Raw genomic sequence first — 17824 nt, forward strand, 5'->3', positions numbered from 1 at the left:
TGTTAAATTTGAGGGGGGTTGTGTTAAATTGCTCGTTCCAATTTTTATACTAGTAATTTATTTATTTATTATAGTCTCTTCACTAGTACACAGATGGAAATTTCTGGGACTTGCAGTTGTTTTCTCCACCTTTTTCTTTAATTTGCGCACATAGAATTTTTTTTGTCACATTATTTCTTTGTATAGAATTTTTATATAATAACCCGGATGGTAACAAAGTAGCCACAGCACAGGTGTACCGGATCAGATGTCTGACTGCGTATTTTTCGCAAACAGCGATATTAAATATGTATTTATTCAGGTTTAGGAGTATATCCTAAAATACAGAAATACTTGATAAACAAACAATATCTTTAGCAACAATCTACCTGGTCATTACATGTTCTGCCGTACTGTCCCGTACGATGGATTACTTAAAATATTCTCAAAAAGTTGCCCCTTCTGAAAATGAACACCAATTGTAAAAAAATAACGTCCAACCTAGTTATGTGAAACTATATGCTCTAAAATGTCCGAAAGTTCGACCACTTTTGCAGCCCCTTACGGAATTCAATGTATATATCAATAAAATGACAGTTGTTGTGCGGAGTAATATACATGTTTCATATACTTTTCAATTTTAATGTGGAAATATGATTTAATGTCGTTTGATTTTTATTTTCTCTAAATGTAATGCTAAGTCTTATTAGGGTTAATTACACAGCAACTGTGATACTACAGTACGCTCTGTAGTTCAAGCGGTCTATCAAATTTTACACTTTTTTTGTTTTAATTAAGGACAGTTTCTTCTTACAACTTACACCTAAGTCGCAATTTCCCGTGCTTTTACTATTAAATCCCCCACAATATCCAGTGGATTAATTACTAGATCCGTCTACAAACCAATTAGAGTAGTTTTAACTGTTATTCACTCGTCTTTTTTCCCCGCTTTTCACAAGCACGTCCATGACCTCTGCTAAAATACAATAGGAGATTTTACGACTGATAGATTTTCGTAAATCTCGTAAGTAAACGAATATATAATACCCGGGTTGTAGCGCACTCGGCTGAGACGCTTTTATGCAATGCAGTAGAAGTCTTCAATAATATAAGACCTAGTTATTAGTGACAACATTCATACAGAGGAGAAGGAAGGAAAAATAAAAAAGATGAAGATACTTCTTTTTTGCATGTTCTACGGAATTGCACACTGTGCCGAATGTAAGTGTTAATCTTTATTATAATCTGTTACACATAGATAATCAAACGTTTTGCATGTTTCGGTTGTACAATGGGATATGGGCTATATACTAATAACAATACTAGTTTATTATCTATACTATATATTCAAGGCTACACAGTAGACGGATTCTCTATAGGTTTACCCTGCTATTGTTTGTGGATTAGTATATTTAATGATTGTAGTTGTCGGAGAATATCGAATATAATCACTGATAATATAATATTTAATATAATTAACAGCCGGAACTTATTGGCTAGTTTTTTTATCAATTTATGTTATTCCACTGATTATTTTAAGTTTTTATGGACATTTTTATGTGCATGAATGACGAAGCACTTTTTTTTTGAACATATTATCTACTGACAATTTTTAAGAAGTATTAACAGTGCAGAAAACCATATATAACCATTTATTCATGCAGTCTTAAAATCTTTAAGTTTAAACCTGCGGTTTTGATTTGAATTGTAATTTTAAAAGATTTCATTTACTCAGTCTGTAAGTTTATAGAATGAAAAATCTTTAAAGTTATGGATTGTCCGTACATTTACAAAATATCTGTAAATACGACGTAGACCTGATTAAACAAAGTTTTGCACTAGATATCACGGTGACAACATTTAGATGGGGTTTTGTGTAAAAGTATACAGTGCTAACTGCATTTATTGCTACATGTTCTCGGTTTATTTTAATTTGACTTCTGCTTGTATTACAAAGAAAAATTTCATTATTTTAGCTCGACTAGAGAGCTATTCGACTCTCATCGATTTTGTTAAGTTTTTGTATGTAAGCTGCTATCTCAGTTACCAATTATAGGAATGGATTGAAACTTCCCACTCTTTTCCACTGTGAAGAACTGACACATTGCGTATGTTCCACAACTCTTTTTTTGCTTTTTTACAAAGTTTAGCCCCTTTTCCGACATTTTTTTTAATTGACGATCGTTGCCGTCCTCCGACAGCTCTCGTTGGTCAGAGAAATTACGAATCCATTCAGTATGTCTTTAAAATTATACATTATTTAAGATAACCTCTACGAAACACAATAAGCTGTGGGGGTTCCTGTGGTTATTGCTTAGTTTGTTGAATAATACACCAAAGTAGCATTACTAAGGTATAAATGTCTAAAATTGTCTTCTATTCTGTCCGACTATATGCCTATTATCTATATTTTGTTGAAGATTGTATTCATCGCATTTATCATCGAGTTATTGAAACAATTATCTTAGAGTGGTGCCGTGTAAAATAGGTCCTTAATAATACATTCTACATAGTTTTGTGAGTTGTGCAGCTTAATTCTACATAGTTCTGTGAGTTGTGCAGCTTAATTCTACATAGTTTTGTGAGTTGTGCAGCTTAATTCTACATAGTTTTGTGAGTTGTGCAGCTTAATTCTACATAGTTCTGTGAGTTGTGCAGTACTGATGAGTTTTATGCAGTATTTCCTGCTTGCGTGAATCGCGTCACAGAACTTCGATATCAGTGCAGTGTCAGAGAGTTTTAACCTCTTACCATACAAAAATTAAAAAAAAAAAACAGTTCCGTTCAGCGTATGTTTGAAGACATTTAAAATACAAAAAATATGGGTTTATAAATTCCCTCAGTTTAATAAAAAATATAGCTTTACATACTTTCTAAATATGATAAGAGATACAGACTTTATTTAAAAAAATAACAGAGATAAGACATCGAAACCTGTACAAAAAGAAAACTTCAAATGTACATACTTCGGTCTGCAAGACGTACACTTTTATCATGACGTTGCACACATATATAAAACGGAAGAAAGGTGCAGTATAGCCGTGTTCATGTGGGGGTTCTGCAATGATTGGTTTTACAGATTTTTTGATATATGCTTATGATAGCATAAAGCTTATATCCATCCATCAACAATTGAAGGAGTTTTCTGTATCTAGGAGTGTTCCATTCACCCAGAATATCTGATTTATGGCTTGAAGCTGGTCTAATTGATATCAGTAAAATCAACATTCTTTTCATCGCTTATGCCTGCTTTGTTTTTAGTTCAAAGTTTGTTTTGTACTGTGCTTTCAAGATAATATCTTAGATTCTTTTGAATTAGACAATGTACTGATATTTAACATAATGGTGTAATTTGAAGCCTAAAATTCATAGTTTATTCATTTACAGTTTTTCTTCCTGACATGTACCTCACTTATCAACGTATTACGAGTCGTCTTAGTCAGTGAAAATATTACTTTAAAGTTAGAAAATTATATTCATGGTATATTTATTGTGTACGGTTGCCTGTATGGAGAGCGGATATCATATTATCTCTGACCAACGGCTCCGACGGGCTAATTCAGTCAGTACACAACGCTATATATCAATCTAGAAGTCGCAAGTTCGATCCATGGATGATCGGTGTCAGTGACTGTTTGATAAAAGACAGCACGTCTGACGTCATTTGACCTCCACCTCTGATTCATCTGTAGAAGTTGTCAATAATTTACAGACTACAAGCTACAGTTATGTACCAGAGGCCTCCGTGGTCGAGTGGTAAAGGTCTCTGACTTTAAATCACTTGCCCCTCATCGATGTGGGTCCAAGCCACACTCAGGGCGTTGAATTCTTCACGTGAGGAAGCCATCCAGCTGGCTTACGGAAGGCCGGTGGTTCTACCCAGGTGCCCGCTCGTGTTGAAATAATGCACCTGGAGTCACAGCTGGAAAGTCGCCATATGACCTATAATTTGTGTCGGTGCGACGTTAAACCCAACAAAATAAAATACATAAATACAGTTATGTACCAAATATTAAAGTTTACAAAGCATTTCCCAAAAAACGTGCTTGCTTTTATTAAAATGTGATATCTCTGACCATAGTAATTAGTATTTCTCGAAATTATATACTGTCAATACCTAGTACATAGTGCTACAAAATTACACCAACTTAAGCATTCACATCTACATTGCATTGAAATGTGTAAGCTTTACAAGATACTAGTTCACGTCCAATGAAACAGAAGAAAGTGCAGTAGCATTTACAAGTATAGGGAAATACTTTTGGCGCGTAACTGTAACTAGTAATTCTTGTAACCACTCTATATATCTGACAGGACTGATGGCTGTGCCAAGTTTTCTGACTGACGCTATTTTCTCCAAAGCTGATATTGAACTCTTAAGTATACAAACTACATGTATTTTGTGCAAATTTTAAAAGGAATTTCTGTTTTTTTTTGTTATATATTTCCTTGACAATAAGATTAAGATATGATAACCTTTTATTATTTCAGTGTTATAAGATATTACAAAATTCTTAAGCATTAGACCCAAAGGGGATATAAATAATCTGTAACATAAACAAATCACGTATATATATCAGATACAATATACAAGCAAGAACTTTTCGCATACGAAGCCAGAAAATGCTAATTATAATTAACACGATTGATGTACAATGTGCTAAATGTCTGATAGAATATTTCAGATCAATATGCATAGTGCATTCTGTAGATAAAATAACTGTTACTTTGTCTCATGAATATAGGGATAACGCATGTGTTTCGTGTTATAACATCTGCGGAATCCCGAGGGATTGGTTGGTGCCCGAGCCAGATGTATAACCAACGTATCCCGAGGGATTCTATCACAAGATAATATGGTGTCCCTCTAACGGAAAGCGCACGTGTAAAAATGTGTGTTATCAGCACGTGAGCTCGAGAATCTATCTACTCTCTTGTTAAAACACCCCAGAAAAAGGCACTTACTAGAGCACACATACTGTGATTGTAGATATTCAACTTAAAATATTGGCAAAGATTTTTTGCTAGATGCGCAGCGCTGTGCGGTAAGAGAGATTGTACCCTACTTGTTGTAATATAACCTTAAGTGACATCTAATCCTCAAAAAATGAAATCTCTTGCTTTTTTCATCTGAAGGTCTCCACTTTAATCTACACGCACGTGCATAATGAACTTGAGTATTCTCACGTATTTATGTCTAAAGTAAAGATGATGGTATAGAAACGAAAACAAAAAAACAAAAACATACACACACACAAAACAACAACAAGGACAAAAATCCCATCGTTTTTTTTTATTTCATACAGATTGTGAACAAATTGGGTTTGGATTTTATACGGTATTAACACTGCTGTTAAAACAAAGTATTGATTTTCACTTCCTGGAGTTTTCTCAGAAACTTAATTGAATTCTTTGTTTCACCAGGTTCGTCAAGAATCCCGCATTAGAATTTAAACTTATTTCGTGTAATAATAAATAGCTATGTTCAATGAAAAAAGTAGCTGATATTTGCTATGCTCTGTCGTAAACATTCAAGCATTGTACAGTGCATTCACACTAGTATGGAAACATTTACGCAAGTATGTGTACAGTGCATTCACACTAGTATGGAAACGTTCAAGCATTGTACAGTGCATTCACACTAGTATGGAAACGTTTACGCAAGTATATAGATATAGTACGTCTGCCAGTCTGTTATAGAATTAGACGATCTTAAAGCTATGTCTCCGGACAAAACGGTCCATCTACCGCATTGTCATACTGCCTTACTTTATAGAAATTTACAAATGTGTGTTACCAACGGTGGTCAGCGTGAAAAAATCGACATGAATACATATAAACAGGATAAACGGTTATTCAAAATAGTTTTATTTTGTAGACTGTTTAAATATTTACACACGACCAATAGGATTTGACCATGTATACAATACGTTATTGAATTATACTTAGGTGGACAGCACAGATCTTCATTTATTTGACATTTTGACCCTTGTTTGAACCAATAGTGCTGTATCAAAATCCTAAAGTTTTTTCAAGCATTGTTAATGGATTAATTGAATGTATTCGTTTTTGAAATACATATAGCCGACGGCCATAATTTTATGGAACGCCGTAGCTTATGTTGCGCTTTTCGGCTATGCTGAACGCTTATTTTGGGTCATAATGTTAAGCAGAAAAAACGAACGAGTTACACACTTGAACGAGTTACACACTTGGTCATGTATTGAATAGACCCATTGTTCGCCCAAGTTTGCTCTGTTAATCTGTGCATCAGATAAACCAATACCGTACTGCTCAATTAGTCTTTGCATGGTTGAAACCATGCGAAATTCGCCCGAGACGTTACTGTGTTGTTACCAGTTCAAGAGACAAACCACTGCAAAATTTGTGAACCTCTGTAGACGAGCTACTTAAAGCATCCGCCGCTTGTTAAAATTGACACACATTCTACAAAATTTCACCGTCTGTAATTATATACGATACCTCAGTGCGTGGAATAGCAAGTAGGACATGTATATTCCTATTAAACCCATATACTTTGAATGTGCTTATTGAATGAAATTCAACATCAAGGCATTAAAAGATGTAAACATTACCACTTTTCAATAAGTTTCTTTCCAAAAAAAGCTAGTATATTGATTAAACTTTACCATAATGAAATAAATTTATAAATAAATAAATGATTAAATACTAGTGATATCGAATTCATCAGTACTCTAAAACGACATCAGAATTTAGAGTCTATATAAGTTAAGAGAAGAATAAAAAAAATGTAGAATAGTATTAAGTTAAATTTATTTAAATGAGCCGCGCCATGAGAAAATGCATAGTGCATTTGCGAACAGCATGGATCCAGATCCAGATCAGCATCCGCGCAGTCTGGTCAGGATCCATGCTGTTCGCTTTCAAAGCCTATTGCAGGTAGAGAAACTGCTAGCGAAAAGCATGGATCCTGACAAGACTGTGCGGATGTGCATGCTGGTCTGGATCCATGCTGGTCTGGATCCATGCTGGTCGCAAATGCGCTTTGTTGGTTTTCTCATGGCGCGGTTCAGTTTTGTTTTATTTGTACATGTTGAAATTGTAATAAACAAAAGAAAGAAATAATATAAAGTGAATTCATAGCCTGGTGATTTCAAATCAAAAGGTTTGACTTCAGATATTTTTGTATTTATAAAATAGATATGCACGGGTAACGATATTACAGATGAAACGACTTTTGTTACAGTATAATATTAGATTATTTAGCATTGTTCTGTACAATACCGAGATATATTTGGACGAGTACCCAGCTGAGAAAACCATATTGGACGAGCCGCTGACTTTGTCCAGTATTTTGACTGAATTATAAAGCTCTTGTTCTTTAAACCTATAGATAGATCACAGGACGTAAACATCCAAGAAGTATATGTGGGCCAGTTTAAATGTATCAATCAAATATGTGCGCCTTTACGAACTGCCCTCGCTGTAACGATTTACCATTGTGCTGCAGGCAAGTTCTGTTCTGTTGTGCTCCGATAGTCTTTTTTATGTATTAAGATTTTGATCAACTAATGTATATTTTGTACATGGTCTGGTGGTCATAGGAGCAGCGATCGTAATGTTCGAGTTCGAAGACAAATATAAAGAAAATACTGAGTGATGTCTCCATAACAATAATTGCCATCTGTATAAATTGTTCACTTGGTACTTTAATAGAATACTGGTCATTCTGAAATAGTTTTATTTGTATAAACGCATGTATGTTTAATAGATCAATGTTTTTTATCAGTAAGAATGTTGTTACAGGCACACACATACCTAAATAAGTGTCATAAGTCAGTTTATTAGAATGGGAACGCTAAAAACCTTAGCTAGTTTACATTACAGATTTGAGATACTTTGAAAGAAAGAAAAAAAACAACGAAATATGGTACATGTACTACGAACATATTAAGATGTACTGAGTATATATGTTACCAAAGGGGCTCCGTAGATTTAAGAAAAATATTCACTTCTCTGAAGCAAAAATGTTTCGAATTAATTTGATGACTTCTTTTGAACTTTTGGTTGAAGCTGCTGAGCAGACGTACAGAGCAGACAAATGAATGTTGGAATGTCTACCAACACTCTTTAGACCGATGTTACTCAAACTTGGTTCGATGCTTTTTTTTTTTTGTTGTTGAAGGTTGAATATAGTTCGATGATCGGTTGATCGGCTGATCGACGGACCGACCGACCGACTGACTGACACAGTTATAATGGATCTGAATATGTATATATTTACATTTATATCTCATAATGATAACATTCTTAACTCGTTCTTTTGCGGAGTAATACTGCTCCTTTAACTCGTGCAATATTTCCGATTGTGCATGTTTTTCTATACAAATCTATACAAATCTAATAACCGGTTATCATTTCCAAATAAAAGTTTGAGCCTGAAGTTTTTTTCAAACCTAATACATACATGTATACAAACTATTTAATACTAACCCTATGCAGAAGTGAATACTACGGGATCCCGTTAGTGCCACATTGAATGACTCGACGTAAAACACGACAATGCAACTCGGCACTTGATACGAAAGTCGACAATGCGAGGCGGCATACGACTACTGAACACAGGAATGTTGCGTTGTCGCAGTCGTGTGTCCCGCCTGTAGCATGAAATGCTGTATTAATTACCGAGAGTCGCGTCCCCAAAACAAACACACTAAAGTATTTATATGCATAATCTATGATTTTACGTAAACCAGCTTTAGTTCATTATAAGATAAATCAGTTGTCACGGGCAGAAAATTAACTTATTTTCCAAGAAAATTATGTACCTGATATGTATATTTCAAATGCTTTGACTTAACTGAAATTATTTTATTTTGTCCTCATTAGCAATTAATTTCACCATTGACCTGAGATAACAGTGTTCATATAAGTGAGGAAGATGCTTATGACTGTTAGAAGATCCTGCAGGCATATAGTGCATGAACTGTCCTTCTCCCCACCCCTCCGTCATTCCGTCCGTCCGTCCGTCACACTTTCTTGTGTACTCAACTCTTTCAGTTTTCACCAGATTCATATGAAACTTGAAATGCATCCTTTGGAGATTTATTTTCACTTAGTATTTTAACCTTTCTCGATTTAACACGCTACATCGGCTATATCGTTTTGCATGCACCAATAGCCGAATTTTGAACTTATGAATTATGCTATCAAGCATTTTTTTTAATGAACCTACTTTTCTATTCTGTCAAGCATTATCACGGGGGCAATGTGTCATACAATCCATTAGGCAGTTCAATAGCATCGTAATTTAAATACATTTTATAAAGAAATTGATCAAGTTACGATGTAGTCGCTGTATCGTTGTAAGTCGAGAAAGGTTAAGATACAGATATATCAAACCATGCGTAAGTATAATAAGGTGAAACAAGAACTGTCGGATGACAGCGCGCTCGACTATTCGAAGAATTGATTGAAGAATGGAGGCAAAATATTTCCATAGATTTTCAGACTAAACAAAAAAATGGATTAAACAAAAAATGTTCCTGTATTTGTGGATTTCGATTAGTCTTGCACTAAATGGCAATGTGTGACCATGATGGCAAATATGTTAAGTTATATGTTAGGCAAAACATGGACTTATATGAAAAATTTAACTAATTTCCATGTCCAAAAAGGGCCATAATTCAGTCAAAATAGTTGACAGAGTTATGTACTCTACAGATGGAAATCATGTTGATAAACTAGTGTTAAAAGTTTCAAAGCCACAGTTCAAATAGTTTTGACAAAACGCTGACTTGTAAGAAAAACTGAACAAATTTCAAAGTCCAAAAAGGGCCATAATTCAGTCAAAATTGTTGTCAGAGTTATGTACTCTTGCCTACAGATGGAAATCATAATGATAAACAAGTGTTTAAAGTTTAAAAGCCATATATCAAATAGTCTTGACAAAACATGGATATATACAAAACAGAACCAATTTCCAAGTTCAAAAAGGGCCATAATTCAGCCAAAAAAGATGAGACAGTTACGTACTCTTGCCTATTGATAGAGACTATTATACTGAACAAGATATAAAAGTTTCAAAGCCATATGTCAAACACTTTACACAAAATATAAACTGGTACGAAAAACTTAACCAAGATTTCTAAGTCAAAAGAGGCCATAATTCAGTCAAAATGCTTGATGGAGTTATGTACTCTTGCCTACAACTGGACATTGTGACGGTAAACAAGTGTTGAAAGTTTCAAAGCTTTATCTCAAAAGACTTGTCAAAATGTGGACTGGTACGAAAAAGTTAACCAAGATTTCTAAGTCAAAAAGGGGCCATAATTCAACCAAAATGCTTGATAGAGTTATGTACTCTTGCCTACAACTGGATATGGTGATGGTAAACAAGTGTTGAAAGTTTCAAAGCTTTATCTCAAAAGACTTTGTCAAAATATGAACTGGTACGAAAAACTTAACCAAGATTTCTAAGTCAAAAAGGGCCATTATTCAGTCAAAATGCTTGACAGAGTTATGTACTCTTGCCTATAACTGGACATGGTGATGGTAAACAAGTGTTGAAAGTTTCAAAGCTTTATCTCAAAAGACTTTGTCAAAATGTGGACTGGTACGAAAAACTTAACCAGGGTGTGACGCCGACGCCGACACCGACGCCGACGCCGACGCCGTGGTGAGTAGGATAGCTCTACTTATTCTTCGAATAGTCGAGCTAAAAATGGAAAATAATATAATTGCTAATAAAATACATGAGGTATGATGTAAAAATTATCTTTTTCCAAATTTTGACGTTTGTAGAAATTTATGGTATAGATTTTAATGTTGTGTAAATTAGTCTATGTTACGTACTTTATGTGCGTAAAGAAGTGACACTACTGCTACACATGATCAATTTAAAATGTCAGTTAATTTTAATTCCTAATTTATTAATTTTCAATTGAATTTTAAAGTAGCACTGTAAATGTGAAAAAAATCAACCATTGAAGTTTCTGTTTTAGAAGTATAGAAAGATACCCGATTCAAAAGGAAAAGGGACATCGTAGCCAGCTCTCAAAATAATGTCACCAACATCTGAAATGATTGATGTTTTATCGGATGTTTCAATAAAATAATCACTTTAAAAATCTCAAAGTTTTAAATGTTTTAAGGGGAAATGAACGTGACCGCCATGCTTAATTTGATCAGATGATGTGTGCAAGCAAACTACATGATATCCTGTAATTGGATATGATATGCAATTTTTACTAAACTTGAGCACAGGATTAAAACTGAAAAGGGAAAATTGTCCGATATGACAAATATTTGCTAGTAATTGTAACATTAACCCGGATGTACAACAATCTTAACGTGTAGAAGAATATCATGTAAAAACCACACGCCCTGTGGCATGTATTTGAATAAGAACTACATTGCTTTCCCTATTTCATGGTTTAAAGTATTGAGCTATGCTCTGAATTTTGATATTGCCTTTTCCCAAACATAATCTTTATTTTTCCGTTATAATAATAGATGGTTTCTTTCTTAATCATCAGGCACGGCTAAATGTAGAAAATTGGAATATCTGTTGAATATCAAGGACATATTTCTGCACTTCGTCAGATTTTAAAACAATTTATTCCTACGGATGTCAACAGTTGCTCTACGTTCTTATTGCCTATAGCCAATATTAATCATACTATCACTCAACAATTGTGACAAGACCTTGCCTATAGCCAATATTAATCATACTATCACTCAACAATTGTGACAAGACCTTGCCTATAGCCAATATTAATCATACTATCACTCAACAATTGTGACAAGACCTTGCCTATAGCCAATATTAATCATACTATCACTCAACAATTGTGACAAGACCTTGCCTATAGCCAATATTAATCATACTATCACTCAACAATTGTGACAAGACCTTGCCTATAGCCAATATTAATCATACTATCACTCAACAATTGTGACAAGACCTACAAACTGACCTTTACCCTCATATGACTATAATTTTGGTCATACGGCCCGCATAGATCAAACCTACAAACTGATGTATATATATAGAGAGAGGGATGACCCTGACCCTCATATGACCTTCACCTTCAAACTTTGACCCTTAATGAACAATTTTTTTTTTATCCTACAGCCCACATAAATGACCCAATTTATTTAATACTCACACTCAACAAACCGCCTCGGTAGCCTAGTGGTAGAGCGTCCGCTTCGAGTGCGGGAGGTCGTGGGTTCGATCCCCGGTCGCGTCATACCAAAGACGTAAAATGGTACTATAGTAGCTTCCTCGTTTGGCGCTCAGCATTAAGAGGACACCGTCGTTTATATGACTGAAAAATTGTTGAAAAAGACGTTAAACCCGAACACACACATACACACACACACACACACACTCAACAAACCTTGTTGCAAGACCTACAAACTACAAACTGACATATATATAGATGACATTGACCTTCATATGGTCTTCCCCTTTAAACTTAGAATAAAAAAAAAAACACATCTTAGTTATACATCCGGGGCCATGATTTTGCGTTTTGAAAACGCAGCTCCTTGTTAAATAATGTCCTAAACTGACTCAAGCTGTTAGATTTTGGAAGCTGTGTCCATAAAATGATTTTAGAGAAATCAAGTTGGCAAGATGTTTCAAAGAGTCCAAAGTCCCTCACGTTGTCTGTCCGAACCCAAAGTATAGACATAGTACTAGAGATCGATCAATGACATAAATAATAATCCTACCTTGCATTTACATTTACACCTGTATACTGTAAATTAAAAGGCAGAATGCAGTAACTGTATAGTTAACAAGAGCTGTCGGAGGACAGCAACGCTCGACTATTCAACAGCCTTGTCGACTGAATGAATACGAAAGTCGAAAAAGGGGCATAATTTAAAAAAGCAAAATAGGGTTATGGAACCTGCATAGCGCTTATCAGCTCATGACAGTGGACAAGTGTGTGAAGTTTCAATCCATTCCCATTAGAGGGTACTGAAATACCAGCTTACATATAAGAATTTAACCCAAAACTCCTAAGTTTAAAAAGGTGCATAATTTTGTAAAATGCAAAGTTGAGTTATTGACCCTTTGCACTGCATGTCATATCATGACAGTGAACAAGTGTGTGAAGTTTCAATCCTTTCCCATTAGTGGATACTGAGATACCAGCTTACATACAAAACCTTTACCAAAAAATGCTAAGTCGAAAAAGGGGCATAATTTTGTAAAAAAGCAAAATAGAGTTATGGAACCTGCTTTGTGCATGTCAGATCATGACAGTGAACAAGTGTGTGAAGTTTCAATCCATTCCAATTAGTGAGTACTGAGATACCAGCTTACATACAAAACCTTAACCAAAAAAATCTAAGTCGTAAAAGGGGCATAATTTTGTAGAAAAGCAAAATAGAGTTATGGACCTGTGCAATGTAAGTCAGTTTATCACAGTGAATAAGTGTGTGAAGTTTCAATCCATTCCCACAAGTGGTTACTGAGATACCAGCTTACATACAAAACCTTAACCAAAAATTTCTAAGTCAAAAAGGGGCATAATTTTGTAAAAAAGCAAAATAGAGTTATGGGACCTGTGCAATGTAAGTCAGTTTATCACAGTGAATAAGTGTGTGAAGTTTCAATCCATTCCCACACGCGGTTGCTGAGATACCAGCTTACATACAAAACTTAACCAAATCGGGACGCGGACGCGGACGCCGACGCCGACGCCGACGCCGACGCATGGGCGAGTGCAATAGCTCTACTATTCTATGAATAGTCGAGCTAAAAACTTAGGGCTATATTTCATAGACAATACTCCAACACCACTCATTGAGTACACTTAAATAAATTGCCTAACGGTCACGTCTTTACTCAGGAAAGATTCGATTTGTATTCATAAAGGTGAGTGACAGTCGAGTCAACTCCCAAGAGTGAGTGAATGTTGAGGGAGGTCCTGGGGACACTTGAGTGTTTCTCAAGGTCTCATAATGTAAGTTTAGATGATAAATTTACAATATTTAATTAATTTGAAGGTAAGATAACAGTGTCATGTATGTATTTAAAGCGAAAGTTCATATTTGTGCAAGGTATTTTGGAAGAGTAAATTGATGCAAACGGTTAAAAATATAGGAAATCAAATATACATCCACGAAACATAGCCTAACGGGGCTCATCAGTCACTCCCAGAAACACACGTCGTAGTAACAAATATTTACATTTCACAAGCCTAGATATCGGTTTATTCATACTGAAAAATATAAACATTCCCTCAAATTAAATGTCATGAAGAAAACCTATATTTATTAAATCTCATTGTTTAAATGACAACAGAAACATTTATTTTATAAAAAGATATGTTTTAGTTATTGAAATTTAAAAAAAATACGCGGGCTGACATTTGGGAAACACCAACAATTAATGGTAGAGTTAATTCATCGAAAATCAAACTCGTCTTTTTTTAAGTATAAATTTCATGCTACTTATGCAGATGAGTAGACTGACTGACGGACGGACGAACGGACGGAAGGACGTAATATAAAACAAATAGACGGACGGACGGACAAACATACAGACAAGCAATAAGATGACAACTTCCGACTACAAAAATAATGATCAGCACTTTTGCATACCTTTGATGTTATTGTCATATAAACTGTTATAATCCTCTAAATCCATTGTGTACAACGAAACCATTACTCGAGCTGTCCTTCCGAAAGTTAAGATTGAGTGGAATTTATGAATATGACTTTCGAACTCCACTCACACTCCCGCAAGGTCTACTCGAGGTCCACTTGAGTGATACTTACCCAAGTTTGAGTCAAGTGTGAGTTTGAGTGACGACTATGAATATGGCCCTTAGAGATAAGTCATTTCATTGTAATGTCCATTTTCATGGTAAATACTGAAGAGTTTTTTCTTGTTTTTATATATGATGTGTGATATGGTACAAATAACATTATATCTAAATTTCAGCTTAAATAGTGGATCTGAATTTATTTTTATGAGTCTTAAAAGGTTTTCTGATATCATGCAATATGCATGTATTTGACAATTTTTTTTGCACTGACATAAGTTTTTCCTGCAATAACCTAGTTATAATTGGGGATTAAAAAATATCAATGGCTAGATAAAGGTAGGACTATCTGCAAGATGGAAATTAAATGAGAAGTTTCAGAAAATCATCAATAACATGCTTGAAACAGATCAAGACTTGAGTATTTTATTATGTCTTAATTACATGTTTAGCTCGATTATTTGAACTGTTCTCAAAAGTAGAGCTTTTGTTGTTTCTTTCGTCGGCGTCAAAACGTCACAGACGGCGACTTTCAAGCTTTTCGTGGTACAGGAAGAACACAGGTGCCCGTACGGGTGTTATTTCATCACGGTTGGGCACCTGTGAAGAAAAACCTGACATTCTAAAAGCCAACAGGATGGCTTCCTCGTCGCATGAAAATTCATACGTACCGAATGAGATTCGAACACACATCGGCGAGGGCCATGTGATTCGAAGTCAGTGACATTAACCGCTTGGTCACGGAGGCCCCACAATGGTAGCCTAATATGAAGTGAGTGCTGGAACTGCTGAAAAATGCTGGACATTGTTACTTCCACATAGAAAATAAAAGTGTCGACATAGTACCGTCTAGTCACATAGATCTACCAGTCTAATACATGTTTTATCTTCGCACTATTTTATATTAATTATATTCTGAAAAACTGTTGTCATTAAAAAAAAAAGAATACCGTTTTTAAAGAAATAAGAATCAGGAAGACTGACGTTGAATGTGACATGGCCGAATCAACCGCAACATGAAGGTCACGTCTTCATGTGATGACGACAGACGTGCCAATTTTCAGAAAGACGAAAACCAAACCTTTGCGACACTGGGTCTAAATTTTGAAACGATATTAAACAAAGTTAAGGTAGTTCAGCAAATTCAGATCAATGCAGAGTTTGATTAAACTCTGATTTTTTTAAAAAAAAAACATAAGAATATACTTAAATAAAAATTAGGGTCGTATGACTGACTTCCCGTTTGACTGATACGAAAAATGTGAAGCTCACACTAGTTTTCATAATCAGAGTCCATCACGTTTTTGATGGCATTTTCGAGAATACAAAGTTTTCTACAATGTAGATTTCAATGAAACTCACAGTTATAAATTAACGTATGGTCTATACTTTGGAGAAATAAAATGTATAGGTCCGCTTGCTTCTTTTTGAGAGATTTGCCCGTAGTTAATGGGATACATACATTTCAAGCTTATTAGAGACATTATTCGGAATTATTTAATGTAATATCATATTTCACCTTTATATGCGGTATCCGTGTTTTATTCTATTTATGTCATCCTGTACCCTATGCTATCCGGATAAATGACACTACACCATTACTTCCTGGTAAACAAATCAAACTTTCTGTTATTTGGTGTCCAAACTTCAAAATATATAAATCACAGACACTTTGAAAGTAGAGATGATACCTATATTTTAAATTGTGAAAAACAATTAAAAAATTAACGTTGATTGCTTATAGATATATATATATATATATATATATTCCAGTTCTAGGACTAGTTTTGTATTAAAGACCCACCACAATCTAGTGACCTACTTTTTTCACCCCAAAAACTTCATGAAAATCATTCTTTTAATACATGTAATATACAGCTATACTACAAGTTTAGGCCATTCCTGAATAAATGTGTTTTGACATCTTCACCTGCAAACTTATTCAGTCAATCTCTTTTTAGCATAGTTTCTAAAATATAGATGAATAACTATCTTACATTGTAGAAACAAAATGTGATTGAAATTTAACTAAATACATTGATTTCTATACATATTGCTACAGTAATTCATTAAAATGTTAAGATATTAAACACATTGTCTTGGCCTAATATATGTCACTGTCAATTTGTAAATAAATACTTATACAATGTATATCTCTTTTTTTTGCAAACCATGTTTAATTACCATCATGGAAATACAAAAGAATACAGTTATTTTATGGTGCGTCTTTAAAAGCTATGAACTGTTCAAGGTTTGGTACCATTTAGGGCTTCCCAACTTTCATAGCCGACTGAGAAATGGCCTATACGTACCAAAATTTACGTCCAAATACATCACCACAATTTCATACTTGATTTTCAAAAATTTCCTGACCTCCTACCTGTGAAAATTCTTACAGAAATTCTTATCATTTACTTTGTAGGAAAACTGTTTTATTTTGATGTGCTTTTTGGGGTGTGTGTTAATATAAGAAGTATGTAAATGCATACAAAATGTATGCAGTTACTAGGATATTCACATCATATTTAAGAATAGGTTTGTAAGAAGGTCCATTCTTTGATATTTTGCTAAAATTTGCTTAAAATACAGAAAGTTTCAGTCCATATAATGGAAGAAGTTAAGTCTGTCTGTTAAAAAATGTGCATATCATCATTCCTAGTAGCTTTATTAGCGTATACACGATGAAACATGTTTTATTACGGTATATGCAGTAAAAGATTTTACAACTTATTGTTATGCAAAATTTTTACTTCATATCCTGCATAATTGTTTTTCTGTAATGTATGCACTGCACAGTTTATAGTCCATGTTCACTGACATAGCAACAAAATGGTAGAGATAAGATTGTAACAATGTATGTCAGGTTATACCCATGTTCACTGACATAGCAACAAAATGGCAGAGATAAGATTGTAACAATGTATGTAGTTATACCTGTTTACTGACATAGCAACACAATGAGATAAGATTGTAACATTATGTCAGGTTATACCCATGTTTACTGACATAGCAACACAGTTGTAGAGATAAGATTGTAACAATGTATATCAGGTTATACCCATGTTCACTGACATAGC

The 17824-nt window shown here is 34.5% G+C and overlaps 1 protein-coding gene across 1 annotated transcript in view; it reads left to right on the plus strand.

Annotated features, from left to right (window-relative positions):
• Positions 1–987: 987 nt before the first annotated feature.
• LOC123533901 (uncharacterized) overlaps positions 988–17824 on the plus strand; it is an 85046-nt gene continuing 68209 nt past the window's right edge. The window contains exon 1 of the mRNA XM_045315873.2: positions 988–1200. Coding sequence (XP_045171808.2) covers positions 1149–1200 — 52 coding nt within the window. The 5' untranslated portion in view covers positions 988–1148. The remainder of the gene's footprint in view (positions 1201–17824) is intronic.

Source organism: Mercenaria mercenaria, chromosome 12, assembly GCF_021730395.1.
Source record: "Mercenaria mercenaria strain notata chromosome 12, MADL_Memer_1, whole genome shotgun sequence".
NCBI classification, from domain to species: Eukaryota; Metazoa; Mollusca; class Bivalvia; order Venerida; family Veneridae; genus Mercenaria; species Mercenaria mercenaria.